The following is a 19,936-nucleotide window of genomic DNA, read 5'->3' as shown; positions in this document are numbered from 1 at the left end:
TATCAGTCACCTATTTTCCACAACAACTACTGAGGTTACTGTCTGAAACCGAGAATTAAATTAAAGAGCTGTTTTTCAGATTGAAGATTGATAGCTTTAATATTTTCATGAAGTCTAATGAATTTTGTTTATTTTTATTTTGTGTATTTAAATACTATCTAAATAGTACTAAATACTAAAATCATTAAAGTACCATATATTGGTGAAATTCTTTTACCATTATGAATCTGACATCTATTTCTCACTTCTATCAATTTCTACAATGTTTTTCCAAACTTTAACAAGAGGCAAAGTCACTACATCCAAAAATTTAGAGACCAATAGGACCTAAGACCCCTCCAATTTGTTGAAAGTTCAGTGATAAACTGTTATGTGAAAATGATTGATGTGTTGGATCTATCTATTGTACAAATGACTCAAATAAATGTCCACTAACCTTGGCACATTGTGGAACTAAAAACTGAACAACAAAGCGAACATATACAAAACTACTCTATATTGTGTTTAAAGGGTTCTATCAGTGACGAGATCTGTCACTGCATTATGCACCAGCAGATTTAGGTCTATGCAGTCTGTTAGCAGAAGTAAGGAGAATACACACAGACCCGATTTGCCGCCTGCACATCAGATTATGTTGTCTGCAGTTGGAAAACTTAAAAGAGAATACATGTATATAAAGTAGATATATTTTAGAGTATTCATGACAAACTCTAAGACTTAGAACCCACTGAAACTTCTAATATTGGAAATTATTCTGAATAATTTTCTTCCTCACCCCCACCCAACAATGGAATGATTGGAATTTCTTATACTTGATACAGATGTGACCCTAAGGTCAGGTTTCAATTCAAATTGCCCTGCGGGCTAAGGGACTTAACAGACATGATGTGCTGCATGTCATAGAAAGTAACTACCTGAGTAAACCTTTCTAACCTTGGATTTATCCCATCATGATGTTCATGCTGAGGTCTTGAATTATTTAAAAGAATCAAGTTTATATTTTTAACAAATAGACTTTATATTTTAAGAATTTTACACCTGTTCTGTATTGATCTTTGTTCTGTATGCCTTTTCAGTGGCGGCCTAAACTTAACTGGAACAATATAACCAGGACTGTGTTGATGTGCCATTAAACCCTCTCTCTCTCACACACACACACACACATACACACACACACACATATATATATACACACACGCACAGACACAGACACACAAGATATACACACACAGATTACACACATTTTATTTACGTTTCTTGAACTGTACCTTTAATTGACACATTGCTTGTTCTGCTTAGGTGCTATAAAAAATGCTACTACATACATCACCCTTGTTATAATTTGGTAGTCGATTTCCATAATAATGACTACATTATGTAGTGAACTGTGGTATAAGGAAAATGATCACAACTTTTATGAATGCATGTCACATGAACAGGGGTGCAGAGTTGAGTAAATTGAAAATGCCAGCCAAAATGTACAGAAATAATTTCACTTTACATAAATGTCCACACAAAAAAATGTTTTAAAAAAGAAAATAAAGAAATAATACAAAACTTCGAATTATTTTACTTCAACCATTATTGTCATATATTTGATAGACCAGTTCAAATACAATGGTTTTATTCTTGTCACTGGTACCTTAGTGGAATTGCATTATATCTGGAATCATGTTATAATGATGGGGTTTTTAATGAAGGAAAGATGTATATTCAAATTTACTTAAATCAATATCCCCCCATAAAGCTCAGATGATAACTGTACAATTGATGGCAAGCTCACCCCTCCTGTAACAAAATGTTTGTTAATTATCTGCAAAATTAAAGCTTTCTCCATTGATTATCTATCTTTCAAACAAGAGTATGGTTAAAGTTGAGACAAAAGTACTGTAAAAGTTAAAGTGTTATCAAAATATTTCCAGTGTTCATATGTTACACTCTAAAACCCATTAACTGGTAAAGTATTTGACACATAATCACATGGGTGCAGGATTAATATCCACCCATGCCAACCCAGATGGCATCATTATGGTATGCAATGCACTGGATATTATAAGTCACTCAAGTTGTACTAACATATCTCAAATTATAACTCAGACACAGCTATTAGGCACAGAATTAATTTTAGCCTTCACATGACCCTGACCATGGGGCAGAACGCTTGACCACGATGATACATGACACATCTAGTCATGACATATCATTAAAATATATCACTAGTTCAGAATTTGTGTGTTTCTGTGTGCATGTCATTTTGGATTTTTAACGTAGCTTTAGTAAGTTTCCAGTCATATCACTATAATGTCTGCGGTATGACAGTTTATAGTGATGCCTAGCACTGGGGCATTATGCTGCATACATGTAGCATCATGTCCCACCCAGTCACATTATCCTGACACCAGGCCGACCAGTTCTAACACTAACCTCTTAATGCTGAGTGCCAAGCTACCAGTGTGGTCCATTCAGAAGTTGTTCTTCAGGCTAGGTTAAAAGTCACAGAAATATATTTTTCCTTGCCATGACCTTGACAAAGGGCATGTGGCAATGATAAACAGAACTACATTTTCCTTTGCCATGACCTTGACACTGGCCATTTGGCTATGGTATATACCATATACAACATAACAGGATGAATAACTGCCTACAGTTTCATTAAAAGTTCTTCAGTGTTAAGCTCCAGACTAGGACACATGTAACAAAATTACATTTTGCTTTGCTGCAACCTTGACCTTGCAGCAAGATGTATGACTATATTATGTGCCATACTATATAGTCATGATATATAGTTGGCAAAAGTTTCATGAAAATATCATCAGTGGTTTCAACGTAATACTCCAAACAAGGTTATATGTCACAGAATTACATTTCCCTTACTGTGACCTTGACTTTGACCTTGTAGCAGGGAGCATGACTATGGAATGCAACACACTGTCAAGTCACAGAACATAATTTGAGCAAAGTTTCATGAAAATTCCTGAAACTGTTACAAAGTTAGAATCCAGACAAGTAAATTTTAACAGAAGGATAGATTAAAAATGACGCAACACAGTATGTCCAAGTGGAGACAAGCATATAAAAAAATTTACATGATGGACCCCTAGACCTGTCATTGAAAAATACTGTATACTATTTAGTACAGAATGACCTTAGTACAGACATATTTCTAAGAACTTATTTAATATATGCTTCTAAAGTCATGTAATAATATTAATGGGGAAACCATCAATCCCATCATTTAACATCTAATATATTCTTCAATGACTGGATAAAAAAGGCTTATTAATTAACTGCCTTGTGCTTCTGTGAGAAGCAATTATTTTAAAATAGGTTTTACAGACTTATGTAGTACTGCTCCACTTAATTAAAACAGAGGAAAATAAATGACTGAAAGCAGATGTGTTCCATGCAAAATCTGCTGTAGCAATTAATAGACTAAAGACAGATGCTTAGTGCAAACTTGTTGGTGACCTGAATAATATTTGTGGGAAAACCTGTGAACTAGCACCAGAATATATGACCTGAAGAAAATGCCAGGAAACCCTTGCTGTATTTCCTGTAAAGAAGGATCTAACTCTGAAGGGTTGCCTCCCCCCACCCCCGACGTGCTCAGTTTGTATTAGCAGTGACAGCAACAAGAACTATAGAAAATAATAAACATGTACATATGTACAACATTTAATGGCACATTGGCAAAATCCTGGTTGTTGTTGTTGTTGTGGGGTTTAACGCCATTTTTCAGCACACGATAGGCTATACATGGCGGCCAATATTAATGGTAGAGGAAGAACCCGGGAAAACCCCGGAAAGAACCACCAACCCACGAGAAGCTACAGGCAAGCTTTCTCACATACCCACATTAGCCGAATCCGAGATTCGATCCCATGCAGAAAGAGGTGAGATGACAGTGATCCGTGACAGAAAGCGCTTTAGACCACTAGGCCAATCCTGGCTAAGCAGTGTCAGTGAAAAGTCAAGCTATAAAAATGTCAAGGTAAAAGGTACTCAAATCTTGAGGAAGGAGAAATAAAAGAAAACACTGTACATATCATTTACATTTTCAAATAATTATTTATTGATTTCAAATATAAATACTGACTTCACCTTGGTCATGATGAAGAATTATTGTTGAAAGATTTTGTACAATTTGTGCTCTGAAATACCGTAATGCTGCACATTTATTTTATATTTTGTAAAAATATGTTCCTGAAACTGGTGAAAAACAGATAAAGCAATATCTACACAATCTTAAAGAACATTTAATGCAAATTGTTCACAAGAGCTTAGCACAAGTATTTATTTTTTTTATTTTTTATTTACAATATTGATTCTAATCAAGAAATAAAACTGCCCTATTTGGAACACCTTGGATGTTGCCCTAAAGACTACTTTGTACATGCCATGCTATTCCCACAGGTATTTCAACATTTTTGTTGTTGTAATAAATCAATTAGGATTAGTACCACTTAAATTAATCCATTTCATCAAGTCACCATGACTTGTCAACAATCCATTCAAGTCAGTACATGCTTCATTAGCACAGATGGGGTAACAGGTTACAACCCAAAGCGACTTTTTATGGATCATGTCCAAAATTGTTCACATGAATTAAAAAGGTGACTTGTCTACCTAAAAAGTGATTCTAGTCCTGAAAAATGATGCTGAGCTAATCAACACCCTTTTCACTTTGGACGAACTAGACATCACTAAAAGTTCTTTCGTAAAATTCCCATGGGAATATGGCTATCAATTCAGAAGAAATAGCGACATGATTTATGAAATGGCCACCATGGTGGCCATGTTGGAGGTCAGATTCGCACCATTTCAATCAAGAACTAACCAGATACTAAAAGAAGCCTTCTGGTGTAAACTCCATCCTGTCATAACCTTTCATTTAGTGGAGATTTTCATGATGGCCCTAATGGATGCTAGACTGTACCATTTTCATTTAGGCCCAACTATACATCACACGTCTTTTGGTGACGTCATCATTCATCTGGGTCATATAAACAAGAGCACAAATTTCAACATATTTTGCCACAGTTTATGTCAGATCAATGCTCTTTTCATTTGAGACAAACTATCCATAAAAAGTCTCTCAGTGAAAACTCCATATGATGTGACTTTCCATTCAGGTGGAGTAAAAAAATGATCTTCAGGATCGCTTCATTCATGGCCATACTGGATGTCAAACTTGCAAAATTTTTATTCACAACCAACTAGGCATCATAACAAGTCTTTTATTGAAAACCCCATGTAACCATTCAAGTGGAGCAGAAATAATATCTGCAAGAAAGCCACTACACCATAGCCGTATCGGATGTAAAGCAGCACCATTTTCAAGGCCAAGAAGTTTTCTGGTGAAAAGTTCATGGCAATAGGACTTTATGTTCAGGTGAGTGTAAGATTTGCAAGATGACTGCCATGGCAGCGATACTGAAAATCAGACTGGCACCATTTTCATTAGGGATCAAGATGACGTTAAAAGTGAAAAAGAGTAGCAAAAACATTTTCCAGAACGTTGCTATGCCAGTCATTTTGGAAATCAGATTGGCACCATTTTCATTTAGGGTGAGAATAAAATCTAGTGAAAACTCAACATCAAGGTAATGTTCCATTCAGAAGGATTAGTGATATAACTGTTTTCAAGATGGCTGCCATGGTATCCGTAATGGACATCAAATCAGCACCATTTTCATTTAGGACTATACATACATCACAAAAAGTCTTTTGGTACAAGCCCCATGTTTATATGACTATCTAATCAGTAGCTGTGGCAGTAAGATTTCCAAAGTAGCCATTTTAGCAGCACTATTTCACACAGCAGCCATTTTAGCAGCATTATTTCCCACAGCAGCCATTTTTGCTGCATTATTTCACACAACAGCCATTTTAGCGGCATTATTTCACATAGCAGCCATTTTAGTAGCATTATATCACACAACCATTTTAGCTGCACTATTTCATACAACAGCCATTTTAGCAGCACTATTTCACACAGCAGCCATTTTAGCAGCATTGTTTCACACAGCAGCCATTTTGGCTGCAGTATTTCACACAGCAGCCATTTTAGCAGCATTGTTTCTAGGGCCTAACCGAGTAGATAATTTTCACCGAGTACCGAATCCGAGTATTTGGATGTACCATTTGCCAGATCCAGGCACGAACCGAGTAGTAGTTGTCAACCCTTTCTTGAATGATGGCTTTCACTTACAAGTAAATGTCGGGTATTATAGTACGAGAAAAGTGCATGGCCGAAGGGAGTTTATATTGTGGTTCCAGCACCTTCATGAGTCGAGCGAAGCCAGTATCTTCAACCAAACAAAACAGTTGCATATCAACTGCTATCATTTCTCCTATTGATTTAGTTATTGCATACTTGCGGGATCATTTTGTCCAAATGGTGTCATTTTCTCTAAAAAGTAATCGAGGTTACCTTGCTCTGAGTGTTTCCTCTTTAAATCTTCTTCATCATCATCTCTTTCTTTTGAGGTTCTCTGTATATCTGGTGTATTCGTCATACTCAGAGTGATGGAAGGATCGAAAGTGATTTATTAGAACTGAAGTTCCATATGAACGAGCATTTTTGCCGCCTCGTGTTAGCCTTTCATTGCAGACATCACAATTTGCCTTCGATTCGTCCACAGCATTTATAGTGAAAAAGTTCCAAATCTTGCTACTTAATTTCGGAGTAGACATTTTTCGATGAGTATTTTAATATATATATATATATATTTATTATTTATTAATTTTATTTTGAATACGTAATAATTAAATTTTGTTAAGATTTTTTTACAAATGGCGTCTCTACACTCAAATATTTACCGGAAGCAGAAAAGTTATGCCACCTGGGGAATGCTAGTGAAATTACTAAAGGAAATTGAGTTAAATGAATTATCATCAATCATGATTCATGAAGTCCAATGGAATGTCAACTGTTTGTGTAATTATAATTTATTTTTAACTAAATTATTATGTATTAAAAAACATTTTTTAAAAAGTTTGATATTTATTGAATTATTTTACTTGTAACCATTTGTGCGCGTATTATTTGCCGAGGCGAATGCTTCCGAAAAACTGGATATTCGGCCAAGGCAAATGTCTGAGGCGATTTCCGGTTAGGCCCTAATTGTTTCACACAGCAGCCATTTTAGCTGCACTATTTCATACAGCAGCCATTTTAGCAGCACTATTTCATCTGAAACCATCTAGACAATGGGATCAATGTGTGTTGTGTGCAGTTTTATGACAATCCTCCAAAGAGTTTTGGATAAACAGCAATAACAAACTTGTACAAACAGATAGATGGACAGACAATGGACAGACAACTCACAAGATTTGTTGTTTTGAGGTTTAATGCCATTCTTCAGTACAAAATAGGCGACCAATATAACTGGTGGATGAAGAACCCTGGAAACCAAGAACCACCAATCCATTGTAGCATGCTGGAAAGATTTTCACATACCTGGAACTTGAACCCACATCTGAGGTGAGATATCAGTATTTGGTAAAGGTGAACGCTTTAGACCACCAGGGGTCACTCAAGTCAAGAAGGGCGTTCTTTGTGCAAAAAGTTGGAGAGGTAATAATTATCAATTGTATCAATTTAGGGTTAACTAAACCTTAGAGTGTATAGAAGCTTTCAATCTATACAGTAATCACTTGGTCAATGTATACAGCAATTATAGTGTCAATATATACAACAAATGCTTTTTATGGTTATATTGGTTTAAAGCCATATTTGGGGACAAGGTAGGCTATACATTGCAGCCAGTATATCTGGCAGAGATAAAGTCCAGGAAGACCCTGGAAGAAGCACCTACAAACATGAAGCTACTGGCAAGCTTATTCACATATCCACCTGACATTGTTTGTGTGTGTGATTTGGGTTTTTAATACAGCTTTAACAATTTTTCAGTCATATTGCTACAATGTCTGCAGTGTGGCAGTTTATAGTGATTTCTAGCACAAAAGCATCATGCCACAGACATGCAGCATCATGTTCCACGCAGTCACATTATCCTCACACCAGGCTGATCAGTCCATACACTAACCTCTTAATGCTGAGTGCCCAGTGATACAGCTATTAGTACCCTGTTTAAAAGTCATGACTAGGCCTTGAACCTGTGATGTCCCACATCTGAGGCGGATGCTCTAACCACTTAGACCACTGGCGCAGTCAGTTCTTCTTCAGACTAGGATACAAGTCTCAGGAATACATTTTGTCATGCTGAGATCTTTATAAAAGGCAGAGTAATGACTCAAAACCATGGATGTTGGTGATGGCTAGCACTTGAGACCACTCAGCCACATTTACTAAATATCAACCATATCTGTGCAAAATACATATTAAAACCGACTTCATTTACTCACAAGCCATGACTATCATTCCAAATGACAAAAATCATCATTTCAGGAACAAACAGTTGGAAACCTTTAACTAATCCATTACAAAATTTTGTATGCATTTGAGTGGGAAACTGAGGCTTACCTGCTGACTCTGTTTACTGTGCTGGGTTTAAAAATTGGCGTCTGCTTGTCCTTGAATGCTTCATGCATATACATCATTCTCTCCTGGATCAGCTCGCGTAATTTCTTCACCCACTGCTGTTTGACTTCCAGGGATGAGGCCTTCATCAGAAAAAAAAGAAAATTCATTCAATTACCATTATAATTGTCATGGAGTATAAATTATTTACAGAACAGATAAACACAATTTCTTTAGCAAGAGTCCAAGAAAGGGCTGATGCTCTAAAAATTTAATAATAATTATATCCGTACTTAACCCATCAAATGTACACCCCCAATTAGTATTCTGTTTCTTCATTATCTAGAAGAAAAAAGTTCTAATTCAGCATTGAGCTGGATATTAGTACTCAATGAACCTAATTCTTTAACAAATCCATTGAATGGACTAACACTCTACTGGGCAAAAAGAATTTCCTGGAATTCAAGATATGACCATTGTGTCCTTTAACCAATGAGTGTTGAAACCATCTCTGATATTCTTCACTGGTAAGCCGATTTTCAAATTAGTTTCTGTTCTTGACATACTGAATGTCAGACTGAACTAAGAAGGCATCATTAATGGTCTTTTGGTTGAAAAAGTCAATTCATAATGATCATCCATTCTCAGTGAGTAGTGACAACAAGATTTTCATGACTGATGTCATGGCACCATTTTCATTTAGGACCAACAAGGTATATCATATGAAGTATATTGGTGAAAACTCCAAACTGATATAGCCATCCATTTGGACGAAAATATTTTGAAGATAACCATAAAATGGCCATGTTGAAAATAAATCACTTTAGATACCCTAAGTGGCCATATTGAGGGTTAGTCATTTTAGACACCCTAAGAGGCCATGTTGAAGGTTAGTCATTTTAGGCACCGTGAGTAGCAATGTTGAGGGTTAGTCATTTTAGACACCCTAAGTAGCCATGTTGAGGGTTAGTCATTTTAGATGCCCTAAGAGGCAATGTTGAGGGTTAGTCATTTTAGGCACCGTGAGTAGCAATGTTGAGGGTTAGTCATTTTAGACACCCTAAGTAGCCATGTTGAGGGTTAGTCATTTTAAATGCCCTAAGAGGCAATGTTGAGGGTTAGTCATTTTAGACACGCTAATTAGCCATGTTGAGGGTTAGTGATTTTAGATACCTTGAGCACAATCTTGTAATCATAAATGGGCCTATCATATGAGAAATACTGTACCTAGAGTACAATCTTGTAATCATAAATGGGCCTATCAGATGAGGAATGCTGTATCAATCTTGTAATCATAAATGGGTCTATCATATGAGAAATACTGTACCTTGAGCACAATCTTGTACTCAGAAATGGGTACTCTTCCCGTCCACAAGGCAATCTTTGTGGCATCTCCTTCGATGTGCTCTGTGATGTTGATTTCAGAGATCTGGAAATAGTATCAAATAAAATATATAACTATTTCATTGAATTAATATATAAAAAAACGAATTTTAACATTTTAGCAAGCCTGGAAGACTAAAATACTGGAAATGGATCGTATAAGCAATTTTGTTCATATCAAATATTTGAACGCAAGGATTTTCCTTACTGCATGGTTTTCTAAGGTAGCAACAACCTGCTATGTATTGGAAAGTAGACTAAGCATGTGGAACCCAGAATGACAATTTTGGCTCCTGTCAGCTATTGGAAACCAAATAAATATTTGACTCCCACAACTTCTACTTTTCACATCTTGACCCTAAAATCTGCTCCAATGACCTTGGACCTATCAACATTAAAATCAAGAGGATTATGTCTCTACTCATGTGTAAGCAATATGTGAGGTCTGCAGAAACCGGCCTTCTCTATGGTCAGGTGAACAGACAGATACTACTATCACTGCATCAACTTCAAGTGATAACAAAACACTGTATCAAAACTTCTGAGTTCTTAATCTATCTTAATGACTAATTTTGTTGCACAGGATTCTTACATGATCATGCCGTCATTTTGTTTTACATGTAATTTTGGGACCTAGCCAAATTCAAACATGGATACTACATGCTGATTAGAGAATCTTCGCGCTGCTTTTATATATTTTCCAATCATACAGGAATCACTATGTTCCAACAGTTAATATCCTTTCATGGGTAATTCACTTACTTGGTTATTGACTAAGTCAACTTTTGTAAGATCAATGCTTCATGTGCAGTTCAAAATAACATGATCATTCAACAAAATAACATGATCATTCAACAAAATAACATGATCATTCAACAAAATAACATGATCATTCAACTATAATTGTCATTGTTATGTCATTGTTATTGTTATGATGTCATTGTTATTGTTATGATGTCATTGTAATGTCATTGTTATTGTTATGAAGTCAATGTTTATGATGTCAATGTTATTGTTATGATGTCATTGTAATGTCATTGTTATTGTTATGAAGTCAATGTTTATGATGTCATTGTTATTGTTATGATGTCATTGTAATGTCATTGTTATTGTTATGAAGTCAATGTTTATGATGTCATTGTTATTGTTATGATGTCATTGTTTTTGTTATGATGTCATTATAATGATGTCATTGTTATTGTTATGATGTCATTGTAATGATGTCATTGTTATTGTTATGATGTCATTGTAATGATGTCATTGTTATTGTTATGATGTCATTGTTATTGTTATGATGTCATTGTAATGATGTCATTGTTATTGTTATGATGTCATTGTAATGATGTCATTGTTATTGTTATGATGTCATTGTAATGATGTCATTGTTATTGTTATGATGTCATTGTAATGATGTCACTGTTAATGTTATGATGTCATTGTTTTTGTTATGATGTCATTATAATGATGTCATTGTTATTGTTATGATGTCATTGTTATTGTTATGATGTCATTGTAATGATGTCATTGTTATTGTTATGATGTCATTGTAATGATGTCACTATTAATGTTATGATGTCATTGTTTTTGTTATGATGGCATTATAATGTCATTGTTATTGTTATGATGTCATTGTTATTGTTATGATGTCACTGTAATGATGTCATTGTTATTGTTATGATGTCATTGTAATGATGTCACTGTTATTGTTATGATGTCATTATAATGATGTCATTGTTATTGTTATGATGTCATTGTAATGATGTCATTTGTTCGTGAAGTGTAATTAATGTGGCACTATAAACCCAGCAGGAGAATGGATGTCAAATGAAAGTGTCTTATTACAATTTTAATAATTTCTATAACAGTCCTGTGAAAGAAAATTATAAAGTCAAAAAAAATTCTGTGAAATCATTGGATATTTTTAGCAATTACATCATGCCATAAATCGGACATGCAGACTTTCTATTGCAGAAACCAACATGATCTTAACTGTCGAACTGAAAAATTAACTCACCTACACATCCTTTTCTTTCTGTATTTGATAAAAGAAGTCAATGATTTTCAACCTATGCAAACTGATGCATTCTTAAATACTCATTCAGCTATTATCTGACGAGCTATTGTTGACAGGTCACTTTTTATCACACTTTTCTAAGCAGGGACCTTTTCTTGATGACAGATATTCGACTAAGACTAGTACAAGAACCTGTATGCCAAACAATGAAATTTTTTGAGATTTTTGAATTGTTTAGACCCTTAACTATGTAAAAATATCAAAGTTTCAAAATGTCAACATTCACAAATGACCCTGCTTAATCATTAATGAATTACCATGATGTTGGGTTTACAAGATCAAAGGTTTAAAATATATACAAGAAAACTTTAAACTCTCTGGCTCAAAACTCTTGTCTTTTAGCAACTATCTGAAGTAATCAACATTTTTAGTACAAAAAAATATTAACATGCAATTCCAAAATGGATCATTGGCACTAAATAGCTACATATTTTCACTATGCCTCTGTAAAAAAGCATTTAAAACTGTACCACCTATTGCAAAAAATCTAGAAGCTCTTAGTTCACATTACTAGAATGTATGAATTTATTTGTGCACCTTTCCCATGTGCTCTGACACTATCTGGACAATTGCTCAAATGTAATTCTTGTATATATTTTTTCATATACCACCACCAATGGCAAAACTGTCACCTGTAAAATTTCAGTGCACATAAGCAATGGTAGCGGTAACAATCACCTGCAATATATTGAAGTGTTACAAAGCTTTCCATCCATTTAAGAATTCATCCTCATATTTTAGAGGATTCATGAACTCACAAAGCTTGAAAATTGATAACTCACATTACATGTATAGCCCGACTTTTACTGGTGGTTATTTTACTGTTTGTTGCTGGAGAAATATGTGTGCCCATATTTTTATCTATTATATGTTAATCTATATTATCATTTCAACCACCACCACCATCACAAAGTCGTCATTCTTAAAATCTTAAATGGATCTTTCACACACACACACACACACACACACACAAAAGGTAAACATCCTTTAACTGCACTCACCATCATCTTGAATTTGTACATGTACTTGGTCTTCCCGTTGCTGTCTTTTGATTCCTTGGCAAAGATTAAGCACATGTCAAACAGGAAGATGTGTCGTTCTCTGCCCTTTTTAATCAGCTGTTTGGGGTCCCAGACAGTGAAGTTGTCCTGGAGTAGGACTTCTCCAAGGGCTTCCAAGCTGTCTTCAAGGCCTTCCAACATGCTCAGATGCATGGCGTCATTGGCCTTCTTTGGAACATTAGCCATCACTTCTAGGCCGTCCTGAAGGGGAAAAAAGGCAATAGATAACGCAAATGTAACAAGAGAAACAAGTGGACCGGAGATCACTCATCTTAAATGCAGAAGCATTTGGCCAATGCTGCTTACTGCATGTTTTGAAAATGATCAGCATTATTTTCCAATACCCTGACACTTGTTTGTTAGGATGTTTTCTGTCATAGTTGTTTAAAGTCTATTAGTGTTGTTTTTTTTCTTCAAAAAAATAAAGTGGATTAAGTGTTTTGCTGCTTTTAGTAACAGCGGCCATATCTTATGGTGAATCAAGATCATTTGAATAAATTTCAATGTCCTTCAACCAGGCAAACTTTTCCGTCAAATTGGGAAAATTCTGAAAGGCAGCCTGGAAATTGTTCATTATTTTTTATTTCTAGTAAAAGCCGCCATATCTGATCATGGATCAGCATAATTTAAACCAATTTGAAAGCCATAATGCACCAAATAAAAACACCAAACCAGTCTGAGAGCCCTTTATGCCATGGTGCTTTGTCAATGTTATCAAATTCTGTTGAGTATTTTTGAAAAGTTTGGGTTTTTCCATTTACAGTAATGGTGACCATATCTGACGGCCAATTAACATAATTTGCACAAAACATTAAAGTGCTTCAAGATTCTTTCAGTCAAATTTGATGAAGTTCTCTTAAGTGGGTTTTGAGGAGTAGTTAAAGGTACAAATTTTTAGTAATGGCATCCATTTTTGAAGGTGGATCGACACAAATTTTACCAATCTGAAAGGTCTGTATGTCAAGATGCTTTATGTCAAAACTCAATAATTCTGTTAAGCAACTTTTAACAAGTTTAAGGTTTTTCTACTTTCAGTAACAGATGTCATACTTGATGGCAAATCTGAATTATTTGTAAGAAAAGCTCATAGCATTTCATGAATGAATGCTTTGTCAAATTTGGTCAAATTCTGTTGAGCAGCTGTTAAGTTGCTGAGTACCTGTTGAGAAGTGGTTTTACGATTTTTTCTACTTTAGTAAGAGTGGACATATTTCAAGGCAGATTGGCATCCTATTTAGAAATCTGAAAGCTCTTTATTTCAGTCAAATTTTCTCAAAAACTAATGAGTAATTTTTGAGAAAATGTCATTTAAATGTTTTTTTATTATAAATGTTTTTCTATTTGTAGTAACTATGACCACTACACTACACTACCACCTTGTTTAGAAAAACGATTTTCCCATAAAATTCACATTTGAAACCCAAAACTTGGTCGGGCCTTCACTTCAGAATAGTGGGGGTTTCAGCTTTTATTGCAGGTCAGAAATTTCCAGGACCAGAAAATGATTCCATTAAATGAGGTTTTCAGTTAACTAACATTCCAGTCTTGAGAGGTTTTCCTGTGTTTTGGCCATTTCACGTTATTGATGGGAATACTCACCTTAATTTCGCCTGTGTGACCCTCACAGCAAGACAATAGGTCTTTCAGCAGCAATTGATACTTTGTGATTCTCTGCACGGGTTTGATGAGGTACGACGCTACAGGCTCAGCAAGTTTATGCTTCTGTTGCAGCTCCTATGAAAGAACAGAATATGACAAGTATTTAATAGATATGAAATTTTGGAAAAAAGCAGAATGTTATAGCTGTCCCCCATTACGTTATGGCAGTTTGGGACACTGGCCAGTGATTGCATTATGTATGGAAGAGTGTTACAGCGAGAGCAGCGTTATGTATAAAAACATTATAATGAGAGCTGTATCCTGTGAATTTATTACTTTTCATTGGGTATCACTTTTTGTAGAATAATGTAGCTGCTAAAAATGCTAAGGACCTTCCCCCAATCCATGAATTTTAGTAATGACAACAATGTAATTTTCCCCCAATCCATGAATTTTAGTAATGACAACAATGTAATTTTCCCTCAAACCATGAAATTTGATCCAAATGAAAACAAATGCATATATGATATTATGCCACAATCTGATTCTGGAAAACCACATACAATACAAACTCACACGTCAAGTCAAATTGCAGAAAATAAGACCCTAATCTGCCATTGCATAATGCAATAGCAGATTTGGGTCTATATTGTTTGTTATACAGATTACTCATAGACTGCACAGACCTGTATCTGCCACTGCATTATGCAATGGAATATCTGGGTCTTTTAACTTGGACACACCTAGTATTATCTGAGGGGCCCCGAGTGGCCGAATGGTCTAAAGCACTCTCCATTACGGATCACTGTCATCTCACCTGTCTGCGTGGATTCGAGTCTCGGATTAGGCCAATGTGGGTATGTGAAAAAGCTTGCCAGTAGCTTCTCATGGGGCGGTGGTTCTTTCTGGGGTTTTCCGGGTTCTTCCTCCACCATTAATACTAGCCGCTATGTATAGCCTATAATGTGCTGAAAAATGGCATTAAACCCTACAACAACAACAACAACAACAACAAAAACAATGTATTATCTGAAGGGGCATATGCTGTATTAGCATTTTAATTCTGTCAATGTCATAGTTGGCTTGGTCAGACTTGGGTATTTTGATCAAATAAATACATACATAATTATTTAACTTTTTTTTCCCTTCTTATTTATTCAATTTAAGTTACTCCTCCCAAAGTTCTATATAGTTTTGCAGCACATGATCCCTCAATGCAGAATTGTTTGAGAAACAAAATAAAAATTGCCCTTCACTTTCAAATTGGCTGTATTTTAATTAGACTTTGTATTCTCCATTTTGTTTCAAAAAAGCACTGAATAGGGGATTAACTGGCATGCCATCTGTATTTGTCCATCCAGCATGTACCATGGATTCATATTCAACATAATTCTTGGGTTCAACATCATCCATGGAAATCGCTCAGTGATATTACCAATAGCCCTTTCCCAACTCCAATAATCTGATATACTTCAAAACATTCAAAATTATTGGCATCATTGCTATTATCAGTCAGTATTTGCCAAAAGAAATCATGTTGGGAATCAGCCACTTTGGTGTATCTAGGTAACTCATAATTTAAACAAACATATGTAAAACTTCTTAATGAATGCAAGGTCAAAACTATGACAGAATTCTTGTTCTAGCACCCCATGTACTGATCAAATTTAGTTTAATAACCATTAATGTCAAGTACCCAGATGTGTATACAAGCACTTTAATGGTTAAAAGTTAAAAGAAAGTTTGATGTCACTAAGAGTACATTTTTATATGCATGTATTTGAACTAATTTGCAGGATTTCTCACTCCAGGTGTGCAAATTCATAAAAGTTTTTTGTGATTTGCTCACTTGTGCACACAGGCAATATCCATGATGAAATCTAAAACACTTGCAAATGTAATGCTCTTTCTGATTAGCCAGATGCAATGCTCTTCCAAACCGGTCAAAATGTAACACTTTTCCTGATTAGTCAAAATTCAAAATTTGCAGTGGTAAAATTTCCTTATATCATTTTGATATGGTTCTTCCCAAGTGCAAGCTGTTTAGAAAGTTTGGCAATTGAAGATGATGAACATCTAAAGACTGTTGTTGTGTTGAAACCAAGCTGATAACAGATAGCCAGAATGACAGATAAACACTATAATATGCTCCGCCTTTTGCAGGTATACAAAAAATTATCCCATACAAGACTGTTAATGTTCATTTATTATTATCTAATCCAAATCATATAATTAGAATTTGTCCTTTTTTTTGTTTAAACATGCAATAATAATTGTTGTAATACAGTAAAAGATTATCAACATTTCACAACTGGTGGTGGAATCTTGAGAGAAGACAGACAAAGAGACTGATGGACAGATAGAAAGGTAGAGTATTTAGATCTTTAAGTACCTCAAAGAATGTCCCAGCATGGTCTACCAGCATCTGGTTGGAGTCGGGTTTGTTCTTGCAGTAGGTGACGTAAATGGAAAATTTCTCAGCCTGTATCGTGAAATACATAGTTACAATTATTATATACCAGAGGGTATTAAACGAATATGTAGCGCATTTTCGCTATCATCAGTCTCCAGTAGTCATTGTTAACATCATGCTACAAAATATATTCAGACTAAAGTGATCTTGGCCCTTTGTAATTAAAGTATTTTTTTTGCACTATACATCATTTCCTCTGAACATTTAATCATTTTAAAATTCAAAATAAACTTGCAAATAGAAAACTGAGGCCAATATTGTACTGAGATTGTCACACCACCTACCTACCTATATCCTATGTCTGAGGGGTCCAACCTGTAACAATATAACACAAGGAAAGACACGAATCTGCACCCCTTGATATTTCCAACCATGCTAGTTTGTCCTAATTATGTCAGCTAATTTTCCATTTAGGTCAGTTGTAATCAAGAATAGTTCTATTTCCAAAACATAGAAAAGTTAACAACTGTTCGCCAATTTTGACGAAATGAATATACATGGAAAAAAGATGTCGTTAACCAATTCGGATAGTTTTTGATTTCACCATTGACTGAAAAGTATGATCCAAACAACCTCAACCACTCTTACCATTCACTCAGTTCAGCCTGTATCATGTAAGACATTGTGACAATTACTACATACCAGAGTTCACTGATGACTAAATAGCTCATCTTCACTATCACCAGTTTGTAGTCAATGTTTAAGCATAAAAAGTTGTATATGCCAAATCATTGGAATAATACTGAATCTTGAATAACATTGGTCCTAAACATCAATGGGTTCATAAAAACCAGACAATATCAATGTTCCATCACTTTTTGAGCCATTTAATTTCTCCCTTGAACTATGAAACCCAGCCATTTTCACATGTGTGTGAATTAATTTGATGCTGATTGGTGACATCCATGGCTGAAAATTTCAACACATGATTTGACGTCACCACTGTAAATGTAAGAAGATAACATCATGCTATGTCGGATTGTCTTCTGTCCAAGTTCATACTTCAGTGTAAATTCCTGTGCCCCAGCTGGTCACCAAAATTCACCGAAGTCTTACTGTTATCAAATACACAATTTTTCTTCTCAAAGTGGACATGCCTCGATTTACTTGCTCTCAATTCAACACATGTTCCAAAAATGCACTATAAGCGTGGGTACATGTTACCACAAAACAAGAAAGGGGTGCCATCCCAGAGCCATTGAGAAGACTGGAAGGGAGGTGTAGGGTCATGGTTTAATGTCTGAATACTTGCTTTATAATCGAATTGGGAATAATAGTCAATAAACAGCTTTTTCTAATGAAACTGTTCACTTCCTGGAATAAAGAGGTTTCAACAAATCATGTACACATGTGCCGCCTCATTGTGCACCTGCAAAACATTGTGTATTACATCAATACTTTTTGCACAACAAGGTTCATTTTGCTAAAAAAAACTACAAACATGTTTCTTCAATAAACTGCCAGCACTGCAACTTGATTTTTTACAACTATTTTCTTAGTGAAATAATGATGCCATGATTTCATTTCAAGTAATAGTGGAGTTTCTGCTCATCCATAAACACGTCTGAGTGCCATTCAGTAATTTTAAGCTCACTACAACTTTGGAATTGCCTGTCCTTCTTTGACTACATTTGTGGATGACTGGGATAATTTAAGGTAGTTTATTTGTCACTATACAATAATATTTACAAGTGTTAGAGTGGTAAGTTGAAATGAGTTGGCCAGAAACACAAACATGACTGTTAGCTCTTTCGCACTTACTTTGAGTTGATACAACTGGCATAATTGGTGTGAAAATACTATGCAGGTCTGCCTTCAGTTAAGTGTAACAATACATCAAGTATGGCTGCAAAATTATATATATATATATACACACACACACACTCGGTGATCAAATCCTATCTGGTCATGAAATAAGACAAAAACTTAACGTTAGCCAGGAAAATATGAAATTCAGGTCACAGTGAATGTCTGATCATTACCATTTTCCATCATAAAAGATCTTCTGGTGAAAATGTCATGCTGCTTACTTACCATTCAAATGGATTGGCGATACCAAGATTTTCAAAACAGCTGCTGTTGTGGCAATAATGGATGATTTAAATTAGATATCATAAGAAGTCTTTAAGCGAAACCAATGTGCAGGCAGATCTGGGTCCATTTTTTCTTCCAAGTGCGTGTGTGTGTTTTAGATTGCTAAATTAGCTTTAACAGTTTTACAGTCATACTGCTACGATGTCTGCAGTTTGGCAGTTTATAGTGATGTCAAGCACTGGGACATCATGCTGCAGACACACAACATGATGTTCCACCCAATCACATTATCCTGACACCAGGCTGACCAGTCCTAACACTAACCCCTTAATGCTGAGCACCAAGCGAGGCAGCTGACAGTACCATTTTTTCAAATAAGTCTTTAGCATGACTTGGCTTGGGTTCGAACATGCAACTTCCCACATCCAAGGTGAATGCTCTAACCACTAGGACACCTGAGCAGTATTTCTTACAAGCATTCATTAGAACCAACAAAATATATCCTGATCTGCTAATGCATTATGTCAAGGTTTATCAGGGTCTAGTTATTTGCGGCTGGTCTTGACTACATGTTTATATATATATATATATATATATATATATATATATATATATATATATATATATATATATATATATATATATAGAGAGAGAGAGAGAGAGAGAGAAGTTTCAACTCACCCATGTCACAAAACAATGCCCAACATCTTCTGGTATTGTTTCATATTTCTCTAACTCCTTCAGGAAAAGACTGAAAAATTATTTTAAAAATTCTGTAAATTTTGAGATGTCCTCAAAAATGTGTTTTTAATGCCAGAGAAAATCTG

General features: G+C 35.2%; 1 protein-coding gene across 2 annotated transcripts in view; it reads right to left on the bottom strand.

Moving 5' to 3' along the window:
- LOC149790418 (kalirin-like) overlaps positions 1 to 19,936 on the bottom strand; it is a 536,347-nt gene that overhangs the window by 292,560 nt on the left and 223,851 nt on the right. For both annotated transcript variants that reach the window (XM_089972467.1, XM_089972468.1), the window contains exons 31-36: positions 19,791 to 19,860; positions 16,995 to 17,084; positions 14,603 to 14,737; positions 12,944 to 13,204; positions 9,813 to 9,914; positions 8,489 to 8,628 (exon numbers count right to left, since the gene is read on the bottom strand). In XM_089972467.1, coding sequence (XP_089828593.1) covers positions 8,489 to 8,628; positions 9,813 to 9,914; positions 12,944 to 13,204; positions 14,603 to 14,737; positions 16,995 to 17,084; positions 19,791 to 19,860 — 798 coding nt within the window. The remainder of the gene's footprint in view (positions 1 to 8,488; positions 8,629 to 9,812; positions 9,915 to 12,943; positions 13,205 to 14,602; positions 14,738 to 16,994; positions 17,085 to 19,790; positions 19,861 to 19,936) is intronic.

The sequence above is a fragment of the Sinohyriopsis cumingii genome, chromosome 10 (assembly GCF_028554795.1).
Source record: "Sinohyriopsis cumingii isolate HCF-2022 chromosome 10, ASM2855479v2, whole genome shotgun sequence".
NCBI lineage: Eukaryota > Metazoa > Mollusca > Bivalvia > Unionida > Unionidae > Sinohyriopsis > Sinohyriopsis cumingii.
Note: the sequence above shows the minus strand (reverse complement) of the source record. Positions and strands in the feature narration are given on the sequence as shown.